Source organism: Sceloporus undulatus, chromosome 1 (genome assembly GCF_019175285.1).
Source record: "Sceloporus undulatus isolate JIND9_A2432 ecotype Alabama chromosome 1, SceUnd_v1.1, whole genome shotgun sequence".
Classification (NCBI taxonomy): domain Eukaryota; kingdom Metazoa; phylum Chordata; class Lepidosauria; order Squamata; family Phrynosomatidae; genus Sceloporus; species Sceloporus undulatus.
The window spans coordinates 293,802,683-293,816,934 of record NC_056522.1 but is presented as its reverse complement, the minus strand read 5'-3'; the positions used below and the strand labels follow the sequence as shown (position 1 = coordinate 293,816,934).

General features: G+C 39.6%; 1 protein-coding gene across 5 annotated transcripts in view; it reads right to left on the bottom strand.

The window, feature by feature from the left end:
* Positions 1–655: 655 nt before the first annotated feature.
* Positions 656–14,252, bottom strand: part of TPCN2 (two pore segment channel 2) — a 44,806-nt gene continuing 31,209 nt past the window's right edge. For all 5 annotated transcript variants that reach the window (XM_042476160.1, XM_042476180.1, XM_042476169.1 and 2 more), the window contains 6 exons: positions 12,344–12,417; positions 10,740–10,830; positions 10,535–10,617; positions 8,704–8,785; positions 6,058–6,143; positions 656–5,452 (listed from right to left, as the gene is read on the bottom strand). In XM_042476160.1, the coding sequence (XP_042332094.1) occupies positions 5,374–5,452; positions 6,058–6,143; positions 8,704–8,785; positions 10,535–10,617; positions 10,740–10,830; positions 12,344–12,417 (495 nt within the window). In that variant the 3' untranslated portion in view covers positions 656–5,373. The remainder of the gene's footprint in view (positions 5,453–6,057; positions 6,144–8,703; positions 8,786–10,534; positions 10,618–10,739; positions 10,831–12,343; positions 12,418–14,252) is intronic.

Here is a 14,252-nt window from a genome sequence, read left to right as displayed (position 1 = left end):
CAGCTTGGCAGCCAGTATAATTTTCTCAGAACTATCTAGGCACATTGCCTAACACTCAAGCCATTTTGCAAACTGGCTGCAACATTTTTCAGCAGCTGTAGGACTGAGGTAGTCTTCAAAGGAATAATTTGATCTGAATGATATCAAGGCATGGTAAATTATTACTGAAAGGCCTCCTGTGACCAAAGGATAAGGGAAGCAATGCTCACTCCTCTAACCAAAGGATTACCCTTACATAACTGTCCTATCCCACAAAACACCAAAAGTATTCATGGGCAGACAAAACATTCATTTAGGCACAAATTAGAAGGCATAAAATGAGGACTTTGGCACATAAACATACATTCTTCCCCCCTTGTGAAATTTTATTTCAGTTCCTACATTTCTAGCATTGGTGTTACGGTTATGATCTATAATTGTTTTTAACTTTCTCACCACTGTATCCTCACAACAATCCAGTGTGGTAGGTCACTTTCAATGGGTTTTCATGATTCAGCAGGGACTCACTCAATTCAGTCCGTCTCTAACCACTAGACCACATTGGACCTTCATACTAGATTGGTTATTCAAAATCTTTATAAAACTACGGACATTTTAACTTTTCAGATGGTCCTGATATGAAATAAGTAAATAAAAATAAGGACAAGACTCAGGCTGTCTCAAAAATATTTTTCTGTATTAACAAGTACAAATGACTTGTACTGATAACATCTTATGGTACTTTTTATGGAACAAATGCAATAAAAAGCTATAAAATATATACTTTAGTGGTTTTGCTATTAAAACAGTTATAAGGATATGGAATTTATATTGCATTGGTAAACTGAACACATTGTACAGGGTAAACTGCAACACTGAAAGAAAGAAAAAACTCACGCGAAAGAAATATATGTAGAGCCCCAATTGGTATTATAAATACAACAAAAATGCTTAATTCACTTAAAGATGGTAAAAGATTCAGGTAAAGTATCAGGTTCACAATTTACATTTTACAATCAAGAGGCAAACAGAATAAAATTAAGGTAAGAAAACATGTAGCCTATTTCCCATTAATCTGATGAAGGCGTATACAGAAACGGTGGCAACATTTCTATATGTTTATTGTAGCCATTTCACTTGATAGAATTATAAATGGAAAACCAGGCAAATAAAACTAGCATGCAAGGAGAAGGCTTGAGTTGGAACTACTCTTCATGATGTATACCTCCATGATCTACACATTTAACTGAGGGTGAAGGTGAACATTAAAAAATACAGCCTCTTACCCATGTATGATGTAATACAGACCAAGACTCTGCCATGTGACTGAACTCAAAATGCAACCTGCATGTAAATACCTCTTGTAAATACAAACATGGGGATAATGTACGATCCTGTGCAGGTGTCAATGAGAATGAAGATTATAGCAAGTAAAATGGCTATTGATATGGAAGACTGCTCATGGTTACTTTTCCCAAATAGTTTAACTCCGTTCTTCTGGTACACAAATAGTTTGGCAGACAATTTAGAGGAAAGGGCAGAGCCTGGCCGGTACACATGCTTGCTGGGGGATTCTGGGAGTTGTAACCCAAAATCTAACTTATCTAAGATCTCTGGACATGCCAAGACATTCTGTTGTATCAGTATTTCTTTTCTCCATATCTTTTTGGCTTCTAAATTGTCAGCCAGTGACAACACTCATGTGTCTGGTAGGGATTTCTTCTTATTAAGCTCAGAGGCCTAAGCTGTATCATCTATTTCCATTTAGATCAAGACTGCATATAAGAGTGTCTAAAGAAAAAGACTGGGATCCCAATAATCAAAACTGATGGCCAAAAGGTTGCACTTAGTTGAAACTCTTTTACTGCCACAGGAATTTCCTTAACAACACTGTAGAAGTAGTTCAGAAAAAGGACAGAAAGCAAAGAAAGACTTAGGGATTCAAAAAATAGCAGGGTAATGCAATAATCTTTGTTAACTAAAGGAATTACAGAAATGGATAATAGAATTTATTTGTTGGATGATGTCACTACCCTGATCATCAGCTTGAGGCACACGTTTTCTCCATAGTATAGTTACATATCTGGCATTCTCGTAATGAACTCTAAAATCACTGCTATCCTAGGTTTTGCATACACTGTGTAGCAAAACCACAACCAGCTTTTACATAACAGAATTTGTATCAAAATAACCAATACATATATATGTATTATTGCTGCAAATATATGTATTATTTGATTATTGGGATCCCAGTCTTTTTCCTATTCGCGTTCAGTATTAAAAAAGGCCCCATCTAGCTTAAATCAAGCCTTATTCCTACACCCACATCCCAGAGGGACAGTTCACACCTGAAGATTTCTAATATGCAACTGACCATTTTTAGGGGTGCAGGACACAAAAATAGCCTTAGAAAGCCACCTGCAGCCCATGGACCTCATGTTTCCCACCCTTGTCCCATGAGATTCAAGTTGCCTTTTGTACCTCTGGTAACTTCAGATGATCTCAACATGGTTTTAAGAGCCAGCCTTCCTATATGTGACACAAGTGGAAGTTACAGTTCTGAATAACCTCAAGGTTCCAAATGTAATTTTAGAGCAATGACCATATGCTTGAAACACAAAGGACCAATAATCCCAGTAGTCAATAAACCAGCGGGAGAATGCAGTATGTTTGCTCAGGGGAAACAGATGGTGAGGAAATTTCCTAACAGCAACAAGGTGCTCTTTCCTGTTCCTATTTGCCATATTTACTTTTTCAGCTACAACTTCTAGAATCCTCCAGACAGCATGTGCAAAGCATGGGAAATTTAGGGGACACAATCCAAAAAAGGAACATTTGGTAACAATGCCATTTGCTGTACTGAAAATGTAGTGGAGCCAAACCAATTTCAGGGCTCTTTCACAATTTAGTTTTAGTTCCACTTTAACAGGCATTGGCTGCACCTTATTGAGTTCTGGGACTTGGAAGTTTGGGGAGGCACTCAAGCTCTCTGGCAGAGAATTCTAAATAGTTCATGGAACTAAAAATTCCAGGATTCAGTAGGACTGAACTTGATAGTTAAGGTGATATCAAACTGCTCTAATTGTGCAGTGTGAAGGGGCCCAGTTATGCATGTTCCACAATGTGATATACATAATGAGCAGCCTAGTGCAAACAATGTATGGAGGTATTCTCTCCTTCTTACTGCAAGACAGAAATGCTTTAGCTTAAAATCAACAATGCAGTAGAGATGTTCCCTGGGGATGTATGTTCAATTTGCATGTGTGGCTTCCAAACCAACATTGGCGGGTTACAGACCGCCATTTGGGACGTCCTTAGGACGTCCCAGTTTAAAAAGGGGGCGTCTCTTCTAGACGCCCCTACTCCTGTTACGGACTCTGTCCGTAACAAATGGCGGCGGCCGTTCCACACGGCCGCCACCATTTTGACATCTTGGACGCCTAGCGTCCAGACATGTCGCGACGGAAGTGACACTGGGAAAGTGCGCCTTGCGCTTTGCGGCGCCACTTCCGGGGCCCAGGAAGGAGCGCGATTTCCGCGCTCCTTCCTCACAGCATCCGGGAGTTCCACGGTTTAGAAGCTGCAGCTCCCGGACGCTGCAAGCGGCACCGGCAGCAGACCGCCGCAATTCAGCGGTCTGTAACACGCCAATGTTATGTATGTATGAAAGCCAGCTTCCATATAGCTACCTCCCAAACTGTGCTGAAAGATATACAAATGCTACAGAATACAAAAACAAGAACAGCAAAACCAAATCAAGAAGTTAGTCATTTCCATAAGGCATGGGTAGGGACTTTTGAATATTTGTATTTATTGGGGTAGCAAATTGCAGGTCTTCAGATGCTCTTGGACTGCAACTCCCTTCACGTCTTCATTACTGGCAGGGGCTGCTAAGAGCTGTAGTCCAATAACACCTGCAAGCCACTCATTTCCTACACCTGGCAACTGCCAAGCAACTTACCTTCGAGAAGCTGCACTGACAGAGCAAAACTACCAGTAAATATTACTTCAAAGTTGTATATAACAGTTTTCCTTCTTTTTCGCTTTTACTCTAAAGTAAGTTTTGAGGATCCTAGAGTGTAGGAATGGGGAGCCTTTATCTTTTGCTCCACCATGGTCACAAATCAAGGCCCTGTGCCTGCAATCTATACTGCGTAACATCTGTTTCGATGCATTGCTTCCAAAGCTATAAGATATGGCAGACTGGTACCATCTTTGTGCCATATTTTTGTATTTGTTTCTTGGAGACTTGTTGAGGACTGGCAAACAATGAGTCACAGATTGACACCTGTCTATGGACCATCAACTGCATTCTACCAAAAGTTGCACATATGGGCAGTGCTGGTTCACTTTTTGGTAATATGAACTATAGCTAAAGTTCTGTCTTTCCCTCCCTCCCAGGCAGGATTCTAACCTGTGCCCTTTGTCTTTAAAATAATGTGTCATTTATTGTCTAGGCATGAGCACTACATGACTGCAAGAATATCCTCACCAATCTTATTACTGGCATTATATTCTTCTTCATTTTAGCATATGCCACTATAATGGTCTCTTACTCCTATCATGAATTACAGCATTAAGATTTCTTCTTACTTCTTGGGGAAAAAGCAAGCACTTACCAGAACATTTTACTGTCCCTGGCATCACACACAACAACTACTGGCAAAAATGTATCCTATTGGAGGATCTTTCGTTTTTAAATCTAGCAGCAACCCAGTAGAGTGGTCATCCATCTTCCATTCATTTCCACTGTAAGGTGCAACAAAACTGAAACATTTCCCTTTCTTTTCTTTTTTTTTAAAAATGGTTTAATTGCTCTGCCACATTACCTGTCAGATTTTGTTAGTGACAATTCCAGGGTCCCATAAAAGTCAACTTAAAATGAAGTGAAATCTGCCATTAAAAAAAGTTTTAAATCAAGTAGGGAAAGTTGAGCCCACAGATGGCATTTGGCTCCCAGGCAGTTTTTGTGGGCTTATCCTGCATCTCTCTTGAGGTCCCTTCAGCCTCTACTAAGAAAAACATATTTGCAAAAAAAGAATAATTTGCCACATCTAGAAGCTTTCAGGATTGGCAATTTTGCTTTTTAAAAAAATATCCCCAAATTATCCCAGTTGCCTCCCCACAAAAATTGTAAATAGATTTTCATCTTCAAAATTACATTTTTACCTTCAATTTTGTGCGTTTTCAGGACTTAAAATTAGCCCCCAGTCCTGCCAAAGTTGCCCATCCCTTGTTGTAATTAACAGGTGGCAATCCTTAAAGGCCTTTGTATTACAATAGCATTCAAAAGCAAAAGCAAAGTCTTCCAGTATCTTGCTTTTGGCAAAAAAGCAAAACTCACAGCCCTGCAGGTAGGTATAATTAGGATGGATTACTGTTTCCACCCATGTGTCATCTGCATAGATGCATATGTGGATGCTGGTGAAGTTTTGCCATCAATTCTTCTTCTGTAGGTTCTTCCAAAACATCCCTACCAATCACAAAACAAGAGCCATTAGAACTCCAAACAAAAGATGCTTCAGTATCAAAGCTTGGGAAAATTACTTCTTTGGAGTGCATCTTCCAGAAACCACTCACTGTGGTATTTGAGTGTTTCTGGGAATTATAAACCAGAACAGCAACTTCTCCAACTTGTGTTTATACCAATATTGGTAGCATGTTCCTGAAACAGCTTCTGAGTTATTAAATCTCTGTTCTTGTATAAGTATTGTTAGCTGTGCTCAAACTATATTCTTCTGGGAAATATTGTGGGTTTATCCTAGATGTTCTTGCAGAAGGTGTAGAGTGATGCCACATTTTAAAATGATCTGCTACCCACACTATTTCAGTCAATGAAGCTAGAACTAGTTATTCTAACTTCTGGTACTTTCCATACCATAAAATCCTGTTTTACATGGATTGCTTCAAGCATCTAACAGTTACGGAAGCAATCACTTAATATTATTGTTCCATTTCTACAGCTTAGAAATTGCAACCCTCAGAGCAATTCTGTTGTCAGTGACCATACACCTAATCTTCAGTTTTTACCCTATATTAAAAAGATGACCTGCCCTTAAATCACATCTCCAGGCTCACCTGAACATGAGTTCCATTGTCATCTGGTATTCAACTTCTGAGAGAGATGGGCGATGACACCGACGGTCCCATTTGTGAATAAAATTCTGCAGTTGAAGATAAAGAAAGGGAATTAGGGCTACTTCAGTTGGTCTTCTTACCAAATTCACTTGGACATATGAAAACATTAACCTCGCAAGTAGTAAGCTCATATGGGCAGCTTTATTACCAAGAAAGTAACATGTACAGTGGACCCTTGTTATACGCTGGGCTTTTGTTCCAAGATCCCCCATGGATAACAAAATCCATGTATGCTCAAGTCCCATTAAATATAATGACATAGCAAAATGGTGTCCCTTATAAAAAATGGAAAATCAAGGTTTGATATTTGAAATTTATACTTTTTTTGAACACTTTCAAACCGTGTATGCTTGAATCCGTGTATAAAAAATCCTTGTATAAGAAGGGCCAACTGTAGTATTCCCAGCAACAGATCCTAAAAGTGGGGTATACTGGATTTAATGGAAACTGTGGCTGGAACTTCCATGACTTGTTTTCTCTTCTCACACAAGCTGCCTTCAGGGCTACTGAGTTAAGAGACAACCATCACAATCAGGGGCCCTTTCCAAATGCAGAATTATAGAACTTTGGTTCACCTTTAACTGCCATGGCTGTATCCTACAGAATCCTGGTATTTAAGAGGCATAGAGATGGAAGAGACCACAAGGGTCATCCAGCCCAACTCCTGCCATGCAGGAATACACAATCAAAGCACCCCCAACAGTTGGCCATCCAGCCTCTGTTTAGAAACCTCCTACAGCAGAGACTCCACCACATTCCAGGGGAGTATATTCCACTGTCAAACAACTCTTACTGTCAGGAAGTGTTTTTAATGTTGAGGTAGAATCTCTTTTCCTGTAGTTTAAATCCATTGCTATGGGTCCTATTCTTTGTAATTTGGTGAAGCAGTATCGCTCTCTGGTTGATCATTCCAAATAACCCTCCCCAAACTCTCAATCTCAGAATTCCACAGGATAGATCCAAAGGAGATAAAGTGGAATCATAGCACTATAATCGTCTAGTGTGAAAGGATCTTAGTTGTGAAGCCCACAATATAAGGCAGCCCAAGTAAGAACATTCATAGTAACACCAGAGTTTGGAAAAATTACTGCAGCTCCCAGAGTCTGCCAACCAATATTGGCACTGAAAAGCCTAGTTTTATTCCAAGGAAGGGAGCTTCCATCCCCTGGCTTGTGTCTCCTCAGGCCCCATTGCCCCACACCAGGAGACTATCCTAAAGGTAGTCCCTACTATCTCCAAACATGAACTGGAGACAGTGGGTGGGCCCTTCATGTCTTTGATCCTCCTACCAATTTCCTGGCCAAACAAATTACTTGGTGGGAGACCCCCAGCTGGTACTTCATTGAGAACCTCAATGGTGGGTGTTACGGGTACACATTCGGGCATATGTAAACATCATTTGAATACACCCAACCCACTGAAAGCTAACAGGAAAGGGGAAATTCCAACCCCTCCAGTCTAGGCTACTGCAGTTCTTCACCTATGTTTTAGACTGCACTGTAATACCTCAAAAGCACAGACTAACTGGACAGGATAGAACAATGGGTTTCACAAGAGCAATCGCCACTGATTTGTGAAGTAGCCACCAAAGTACTGATTGCTTCATTTACTTGAACAGGAAGCAACTGTGCTGTGGCCACACCTGCAGCTCCCATGCATCATCCTCAGTTTCATATGTACAGTCACAGCAAAAGGCCAGTCTGAGCGAGCACTGCTCACCAACAACACTACTGGGATCGGTGGTGGGCAACTATGAGAGTCTAGTAACAATTTTCTGTCTCTGACCTTCTCAGGATCACACAGACAGCCAATAATGGCAGATATGCCCCAAAGAACTTTTGAGAAATGGAGGTTTGTTTGTTTGTTTTTTAAAAAAATGTTAAATAGTGCTTTGCTCTTTGTTATTGTGTGCCTTCAAGTCATTTTATACTCATGGAAACCATAAGGCAAAACTATCATAGGTTTTTTTGTCAAGTTCCTTCAGAGGGGGATTGCCATTGCCATCCTCTGAGGCAGAGAGAGAGTGACTTGCCTTAAGCACAGTGGGGGTTTTGTGCCCAAGTGGGGAATCAAACCATAATCATCCAACATTGAAACCACTACACCACACTGGCTCCTGCATCTTGTTTAAAGGAGAAAGTGTAATAAAACAGACCTGAAGGTCTTGGAGGTCTTAATATGGCTCCAGGGCTACAGTTTTCCCATCCCACTAGCTCATAGGCACAGCTTGTATACAAACAGTAAGCCTTCTGATGTCTCCTTCCTACTGTAGCAACTCCTTTATTTGGAAAATGAACAGTGCCAAATCTTTGGTGTGTGCTTGAAATCCAGGTCTCAGATACCATTAGTTTCTTTGACTCTGACATCTCTCTGCAAGTTTAAATGAGTTAAATGAGTGTAAATGAAATGAGCCTTTTCTAAACTGGAAGTTAAGATTTTTAGGATTCTAAGAACAGTCTACAAAAGCTATCTCTCCTAGTCTGTTTCATTTTGCCATCACAAAGTTCACAGGCTTTGGGCAGAACAGGATGTGAATTATCTTGCATTCGTGAAGCCCATAGTTTTGAGCAGAAAGCCAAGCATTACCTCCAGAAGTAAGGCAATGAACAGATTGACCCAGATGACAGAGGAAATCAGCCACCAGGTGACAAAGTATAATTTTGACCATCTGAAAAAGAGCAAGGAGGGGGAGGAAGAGGATTTAGAAGAAATCCAGTAGTGCCCATTATGGCATGTGAACGTGTTCTGAAATGCATTAAATGAGTGGGTTAAACATGTGGGTACTTGTGCTGTCAATGTAACCTGAGAACTGACACACAGACTAATAGCAATAAGAATAGCAATTACATTTCTATACTGCTTATTAGTGAACTAAGCACTCTCTAAGCAGTTTACAATGTGTAAGCTAATTGCTCCCAACAAGCTGGGTACTAAGTTTAGTGACCTACGGAAGGCTGAGTGGACCTTGAAGGCCCTGGGATTGAACTCACAACCTTGTGGCTTGCAGTAAAGGCATTTAACCACTGCACCACCAGGGCTCCCTAACCACATTTAAAGTTTCAAATTCATGAAACATTAAAACACAGGACTTCACAAATTCTTCCTTCTGACATTTATAGTCACCATTGTGAACAGACCACTCAGGTCAGCTTCTAAGCATGCTTGGACTCCCTGAATAAGAACTACAAAGCAGCATCTAAAAGTGCTTTTGTTTTTCTAAGTAACTTTATTGTATTGATAAAACAATATATAACAGACATTACACAGATATTATTCACAATTCAACATAGTAAGATACATAAACATACAAATAATCCTACAATGCCTCTAAAAAGACTTCCACACCTAAATCAATGGTTATATCTTTCCACTAAAGTAATATTTTTTCTTTTCTTTCTTTTTTCCCCCATTGAGTATATAGTTCTGTAACTGTCTTAGGCTGCATCCACACTGGAGAAATAACCCAGTTTGGCTCTGCTCCGGGCCCCACAACAAACTCCAACTCTCAGAATTCCATAGCCTTGAGCCAGGGCAGTTACAGCAGTGCCAAACCAGGTTATTTCTCCAGTGTGGATGCAGCCTTAATATTTGACATATTACAATCTGTTTGAAATTGGAAATTAAACCTTCTTCCTTTTAAATACAATTTTTTCAATATACATAATAACCCAGATAGTTACTCATAATATATCATAGCTTCCATTTACAAAATTAATACTTTTTAACCTTCTTATGACAAAACACAATTTTCTTTATCTACTTCATCTATTTTTCAGTATTCTTTTGATTTTCTAGTCTGTTTTAATTTGGTTGAAACAATCTTTTCAGTCCAGAATTTTTTCAGGTTTATCATTAATCAGGTATAGTTTGAAATAAAAATAATAATTTAGGGAGGACATTCATCTTAACTGAAGCTATCCTCCCCATAAGAGATAGTTTTGTCTTATTCCGTCTCAACATATCCTCTCTGATTCCATGCCACATTTTTTCATAATTGTTTTTATAAAGCTCTGAATTTTTAGCTGTTACTATAATCCCTAAATACTTGACCTTTTTTACTACTTTAAAGTTTGTTATTTCTTCTAGTTTATTTTGTTTTTTCTTAGTAATGTTGATAGTTAAGGTTTTTTTTCCTCATTAACTCTCAGTCCTGCCACCTGTCCATATTCATTCAGTTTATTCAGTAACGTACTGATCTCTTCTAATGGATTTGCCAAATATATTACAACATCATCAGTGTACATTTTTAATTTATATTCATATTGTTTAATTTTGACACCAGATATTACTAAATGATAAGACAGCACCAAAGCAAAAAAACTGCATATGTTTAGAAAAATATTCAGACAAAATTTTGGGAACTCCTTGCTCAAGCAAAATACCTGAATACTTCCTAAAAATACAATCCATTACTTACGGAGAAGAATATCTGGAATATGCATCCAAGAAAACCTGCCAGTTGTTGACAACCATCACATCCCATAGAGTCACGAGTGCTGCCTGGCATATAAGCAAAAAAAGCAATAGTGAATATCATTTTGATTTGTCATTTTTAGAGAACAGAGAGACAACTAAGTCAAACCAGTGATGCAACTACAAACAATCGAAATTAACACACTCACAGCAAAATCATCGAAGTTGTTTGGCCAGTACTCCAGTTGTTCATATGTGCCACAATGGAAGGTTGTGTTTCCAGTTGTTATATTGACCCCACTACAAAGAGAAGAATGTGTGTAATATTATTTCAGCATAGTGTGTGATATTACACTGCACAGGCCAGATGATACAATGGGATATGATAACTGGCATAGGAACTATTTGATATACCTTACAGTGGATGAAAATGAACATTTGAAAGCCAAAAATATTCCCTACTATATAATTAGAAAACAGAATAAGCAACAAGAAGATTAAAAGTTTAAAAACTATTGTAAGATAGAACCAACATTCACCAGGTTCTTTTATGGTTGTTGTAAAAAGCACAGTTCTAAACTGTAGAGACACTGACACTGCTACGTATTACAAAGGGCTTAATATCTGAAGCCAAGAGTATTTACAACCTATCCCCAGAGTCAAAACTCAGCCATGAAGAAAAGAGAATGCCATACTAAGTGTTTTTTCTGTTCCACAGTGCAACCAGAGTCAATCATCCAAAAAGTGTAGATCAGATGTTTCCATTGGATTGATTGTTTAATGCTTTTTAAACTTTAAACTTACTGGTTTAGCTATTCTGTTTTAATTTATATGCTATATGGATGAACAGACTTTTTAAAATTATTCTTCTCAAAGTTGAAAAATCTGTTTCCCAACAGTGGTGGAAAATCCCATTGTGAAGAATAACACACTGGTGAGGTTTTCATGGGGCCATACAAGTATCTTATCTGAATGTCTCTCTACCAAGACCTGCTTCTGTTAGGCTTCCTCTGAATAAACTCTAATAGCAGCCCATATAACTCCTATCACTGCCTTCCAACCAGCACAAGACTGTCTAAGAAGAACTGAAGCAGGCCTATATAAGGCCATTTCTGGTCTTGCAATGGCTGTGTCTCTTGTGTGATCTTCAGGTTACAAATTACAAAGGTACCCCAAACCCAGGAAAATGTCACAATTGGAAGCCAGCAGCCATCACAAGATGAGAACAGGAAATACTTGGCACATAAGACACAATGGAGACAGCTAAAAATATAAACACACACACAATCCAGCATTTGATATGCTCTGGGCTTGGACTGTTGTGAGAGAGGCTGGCACCTGTTCTTCCTATTCTTCAGCTTTTTCCTTCTCTATAGATATTTCTCCATAGATTTCCCCATTTTGGGACATTTGAATACAGGGAGAATTTTGTGGGGAAATATTTTTTGACCTTACATGCAACACAAAATAGTCAGGGATTTACATCCCTAATTCCTACACTGCAATGCAGAGGTATTCACCAATGAGTGCCAGTTTGATTTTGTTTACTTAACTTTTGAGCCATAATAAAAAATATATATCTTGCACTTTCACAGTGTGAAGCATCATGTGCACATCAAGTAGTAATAATCCCAATTAAATCCATTTAATTCTACATTGTTACCAACACACAAAAAAGGGAGGAGACAAGGGTTGGATATCTCTAGAAGGCACCGTATACTAGGTGGCATACAAAACACAGGTCACTTGCAGCTCCAGTTCACAGTGAAAGCGCATGTGGAAATGGCCAAGCAATTTTTAACAGCTGCCTTACCTGATGTTCCCCATGGGAGCAATGGTGCCTTGAAACAGCTCCATGCCAATTATTGCAAATGTATAGAAAGCCACCTGGAATAGAACAAGTTGGCATTAGTTACTTTCTACTACCAATTTAATATGGTGCAAGGATTACTGCCAAAAACAGTATTCATTATACAGTTCAAGCCCATGTTTGCCAGACACTAAAATGTCAGCTTTCACATTTTAATCCCTTTGCAGAAGCAGCCAAAGCAGCAAACTCTCAAAGCACAACATTGCTGAAGTAAAACAAAACCTTCCTCAGGCTCATTCCCATTTACCATTTAAACTGATTCACAATGATGTTTCGATCCAGATTGTTGATTTGATTCCACCATGGCGTCATTCCCACTATGAAACAGGATCTTTTGGATTTGGGGGGGGGGGGGGCACTGTTGTCCACACTTGTATTTGCGTTGCAATATGCCCCCTTTTTAAAATGCCAATCAAGCCGATTGCATCACCATGTCATTGGTGACATGCCCAAGCATGATTTTGGCAACATAGCCAGCTATAATTTCAGCTACGTGAGGATACTTTATGGTGCTCCCCTCATCAATTTTCTTTATTTCTGTTTACGGTGCTGCCACATCATACACGGGCGTGCTTTATGCAGCTTTCAGCTTACGCTGAAAGCCGCTCACCATAAAAGGCAATGGCGCGTGTGCGCCATGCCGCGACACGTGCAAAAGCCCATTATTTTAAATGGGGCTTGAGGATCTGTGGAATTTCCCTTACACAGGGGGGAGGGGTCCAGAATAGATCCCCACCATAAGGAAAGGGCACTCTGTACTTTTTAGCCTCATAGCTGCATGGCCATGATAGGAAAGCCCGTGCTCATTATAGAAAAACCCTTGCTCACTTTGGTGCTTCTATGGGATGATGAGAAATCGCATTTCTGATTCAAAAAATTATTTAAAACACACACACACACACCAGATCCCCCTCCAAAACAAAAGCAAAAATAGATTTAACCTCTTACAGTGGAGAAATGATCACGGCCAGATTCAGAAGGAATCAATCAGTGTAAAGATGGAAAATTCAAAAGCCACCACACACATGGGTAAGGGCAGCGCTAAAAAAAATGATGGATTTCTAACAGAAGACAGGATGGCTGACACCCCCTGCCAACCCTTCTGCCATAGTCCCTCCCCTCCACTGAAATGTGATTCTGATCTGAAGGTCATTCCCACTTGCTGAGCACACTTGTCATTCGGTTCTTTTCAAACAAACCTCTTGAAAAAGTACTCTCAAATAAAAGCAAGTTTTCTGCATTTACTCTGTTTTAACAGAACTCTATCGGATCAGAATGTGGGGACGATGGACATTTAACCCGATCTGAAATTCAAAGTAAATCATAGTGGGAACACAGCCCTAAAAGCAGCCCTAAAAGCAGACTCCGCACTGCAGCAGCATGGAACATACAGCCCTCTCAATGTTGTTGAACTCCTATCATGCCTCACCACTTCCCAGGAAGTGGAACTGAGAGTTAGTTCAACAGCACCTGGAGGGTCTCAGGTTTCCCATCTTCTCTTAATGTGCATTCTGAGGTAAGAGACAGTAGTTGAACAGAGGACAGCTTCAACTGCCTCCCAGAATATTTGAATGGCTTCTCAATTGGAGGTTGTGACCAAATATTTTGAGGCAAGAATCTTATTGGAACAAACTCCTTGTGTACTCTGACAATTACCTCGCTTGCATATGCAGGATGAGGAGGAGGAGGTGGCTATGCCAAGCCATCTGCCACACATATACATGACTTTGGGGAAAGTTGTTCACAAGCTAAGGCACAGGCAATATACCAAATTACCCTTCTAATAATGTATTGGCTTAGACAACTTTCCTCTATCAGGCCAGGCAGTCATAGAATTGGAACTGGCTGCTCC